The following is a 3,587-nucleotide window of genomic DNA, read 5'->3' as shown; positions in this document are numbered from 1 at the left end:
CCCGGCTAATTTTTGTATTTTTAATATAGACGGGGTTTCACTGTGTTGGCCAGCCTTGTCTCTAATGCCTGACCTAGTAATCCACCCGCCTCAGCCTCCCAAAGTGCTGGGATTATAGGCATGAGCCAGTGCGCCCAGCCAAGGCTGTTTTTTAATAAATAGGAGTATACTCTAAAATAATGATGAAAAGTATAGTATGTTATTTGTATAAACCAGTAACAAAGCCATTTTATCAAGTATTATATATTATACCTAACTATGTCTGCTATGCTTGTATTCAGCTGGTAGCGCAGTAGGTTTGTTTACACCAGCATCACCACAAACACATGATTAACACTTTGTACTGCAAAGTTACAACAGCTAGGATAAATTTTTCAGCTCCCTTATTACCTTCTGGGACTACCATCATATATGCAGTCTATTGTTGACTACAATAGCACATGACTATATGTATAAGAATTTCATTCTTTTGGCCAGGTGTGGTGGCTCATGCCTGTAATCCCAGCACTTTGAGAGGACAAGGCAGGCGGACCACCTTAGGTTGGGAGTTCAAGACCAGCCTGACCAACATGGAGAAACCCTGTCTCTACTGAAAAAAAAAAAAAAAAAAATTACAAAATTAACTGGTCATGGTGGCACATGCCTATAATCCCAGCTACTCAGGAAGCTGAGGAAGGAGAATCACTTAAACCCAAGCGGCAGAGGTTGCAGTGAGCTGAGATCGCGCCATTACACTCCAGCCTGGACAGCAAGAGCAAAACCTCCTCTCAAAAAAAAAGAAAAAAGAATTTCATTCTTTTTTAAGGCTGAATAATTTTATATTAAACAAAAACAAAAAATCAAACAAAATTACTAAGTACTATTTCAATAGGTAGGAAAAAATGTTAAAAGATCATAAATTTGCCTGGAAAACTTCTCAAGTTATTTAAACACAAGAATTTCTCCTTTTTGTAATCAATGTTAGGTTATGCGTAATAATGAAGGAGAGCAGGTGCCAGATGCTCTACCCTTAGTAATTTTTAATAATAATAAAATATTTAATAAGCTTCATAATGACCTGTGTGTTTTTGGTTGTAGTTTTGCTATATTTGTTGTTTTATGTAGGCTATTATGCTTAAAATATATCTTTAGCATATATCATGTGAAGTATGGTGGGAAAGAATAGCTAAAATTAAAAATTGGTGGTGGAAAAATCCTTAAATAATTAAATGTTTTTTTAGTCAGTACATATTAGTTCTTGTAGCTGTTTGACCCCTTTTTATGAGCAAATATCAGAATAGGTACTGAAATTGATAGTGTTTTTTGTTTCAGGAAAGTATCTAAGACAAAAGAGAATTGACTTCCAGCTTCCTTATGATATCCTTTGGCAGTGGAAACACAATCAGGTACAGAGAGCCTGTTTCACCAGGTTTCATTCTTAAATGGTAAAGGGGGAGGGGAAATGCAAGTGTTTTTCTTTCCCCTTGTTATGTTTTCATCTTAGGAGGTTTTCAGAAGTGTCCCTGTGAAGGTTAGAACTAAGAAAAATGAATTTGCATCCATATTTAATGTGACCTATTTGCCTTTACTCTTACTGCAAAATAGCAGTGGGTTGCTGCTTTCCTAGGCAACCTTCTGTTGTTATTCTGGACTTTTATTTTGGTAGCAAATATTTTGTTCTGTAACAATTGTATCTGATGCAGGCCTCAGGAAAATTTAGATGTACTGCCAGTAGCACTAAGAAATTTCAGACTTTATTTTTGTTGGCTCCTTCTTATCAGTTTGAAATTTATTTTTCACATGCAAAAGAGATTCGTCTACCAAAGGAAGCAGGGAAATGTTTAACACTCTTGTGCTTTTAAAAGATCTTTAAATATATTGGTAACTAAAAATAGGAAGATGCTGTTTTTTTTCTCTTGCTTCCCAAATTGAAAAGTTTCCCCCAGTGATTTTTGTATTAGTTTATAGCACCCAGGTCCCATATTATGAACGACCATTGGGAAAGAGAAATAGTCACGCAATTGAGGTGAATAGATTTCCTGAGTTCTGTCAAAATGCCACCAAAGGTTAATTTTGGAAAGCCAAAATTGACATTCCCCTCTTCATTCTCTTCTCCAGTGGCCTCTCTTGAATTCTGAGAGTATTAATATGTTAGGTATTTGTCTCAGTTTTTATCAATGAAGGAGAGAATGCTTTGAACATACTGACTAGAAAATGATGGTGGGATTATTCCAATATATTAATAAACAGTCTAGCTTAGTGCAAGTTGCTGTTTGTTTTGTACGGTCCCTTATGGCAAAATGCTGGAAGATTGCTTCTCTTTTAATGCATTCTTTTTTTTTTTTCTTTCTAATGTCTTCTTGATTATAATGTGAGACCTCCATTTTGCCTGCCTGCCCTCTCTCCTTTATTCACTAAATTAATTGCCTTAATTAAAATTGGAAATGTTTTGCTACAATTCTCAACCTGAAAAGCCAGGGTACTCATCTTTTTAATTTCATGTACCCGCCCAGACATCTAAATAAGCCCTATGCATGTTGTTTTCCTTTCTTTTGACAGAAGCAAATCGAATCTTAATTTGTCCAGATGAGTAGCTTTGGTCTCCAGTGTGATTTTCATTTAAGTCTGCCCAACAACATGCCGAAGAAACATGTAATTCCACTTCTATAAACTATTTAGTGCTGTTTCTGTTGAATCTTTTTCTCTCACCTTTTATTCCAGAGTAAAAAGAGATCACACCAAGAGTTTCCCTAAAATGTATCCCACCCAAAATGTCTTGTAAATATTTCCAGATGAATAGAGCACATAGAAAATTTCCTGTATTTTTAGTGACTGATGCTGCCATCTGGCATTTGAAGTTAAATGCTATATCAAGATTTTTCTTCTTTTCTTCTAGCTATACAAAAAGCCAGATGTCCCACTGTATAAGAAAATTCGTTCAAGTGAGTAACTTGGGAGCTATTTTTTCTGCCTCTGTACATCAATGTCCTTCTGAGCCTAGGACTTGAAAAATTATCCTGTATGTTCACAAATTATTCTTTGCTTTCTTTTCAAGATGTCTACGTTGATGTCAAACCCCTTTCTGGTTACGAAGCTACCACCTGTAACTGTAAGAAGCCAGATGATGACACCAGGAAGGGCTGTGTTGATGACTGCCTCAATAGGTACTGTCATGCTTTGATTTCTCTGAAGCATAGGCTTTAATGTATACATACAACACTTCCTTTGGAAGGTACAGTTAAATAGCCTCTTTCATTTTTCTTCAAGAAGTTGCATAAAGATACATAAATTATAGTGGGTGGGCATAATACAGAAACAGAAAATGAATGAGATTTAGTCTTGTGTGCGCCTTGGTTGGTTTAAATCCTTTTATTTTATTTTATTTTATTTTTTTTGAGATGGAGTCTTGCACTATTGCCCGGGCTGGAGTGCAGTGGCACGATCTTGGTTCGCTGCAAGCTCTGCCTCCTGAGTTCACGGCGTTCTCCTGCCTCAGCCTCCCTAATAGCTGGGACTACAGGCTCCTGCCGACACACCTGGCTAATTTTTTTGTATTTTTAGTAGAGACGGGGTTTCACCGTATTAGCCAGGATGGTCTCAGTCTGACC

The 3,587-nt window shown here is 36.7% G+C and overlaps 1 protein-coding gene across 2 annotated transcripts in view; it reads left to right on the top strand.

Annotated features, from left to right (window-relative positions):
• The window catches only part of ASH1L (ash1 (absent, small, or homeotic)-like (Drosophila)), a 251,011-nt gene that overhangs the window by 201,676 nt on the left and 45,748 nt on the right, over nt 1–3,587 (top strand). The window contains exons 8-10 of one of the 2 annotated variants that reach the window (XM_011928346.1): nt 1,312–1,385; nt 2,876–2,921; nt 3,035–3,143. In XM_011928346.1, coding sequence (XP_011783736.1) covers nt 1,312–1,385; nt 2,876–2,921; nt 3,035–3,143 — 229 coding nt within the window. Of the gene's footprint in view, nt 1–1,296; nt 1,386–2,875; nt 2,922–3,034; nt 3,144–3,587 lie in introns of both variants that reach the window. The other variant, XM_011928345.1, reaches the window with a different exon arrangement.

The sequence above is a fragment of the Colobus angolensis genome, unplaced genomic scaffold, assembly GCF_000951035.1.
Source record: "Colobus angolensis palliatus isolate OR3802 unplaced genomic scaffold, Cang.pa_1.0 Scaffold77, whole genome shotgun sequence".
Taxonomy (NCBI): domain Eukaryota; kingdom Metazoa; phylum Chordata; class Mammalia; order Primates; family Cercopithecidae; genus Colobus; species Colobus angolensis.
Note: the sequence above shows the minus strand (reverse complement) of the source record. Positions and strands in the feature narration are given on the sequence as shown.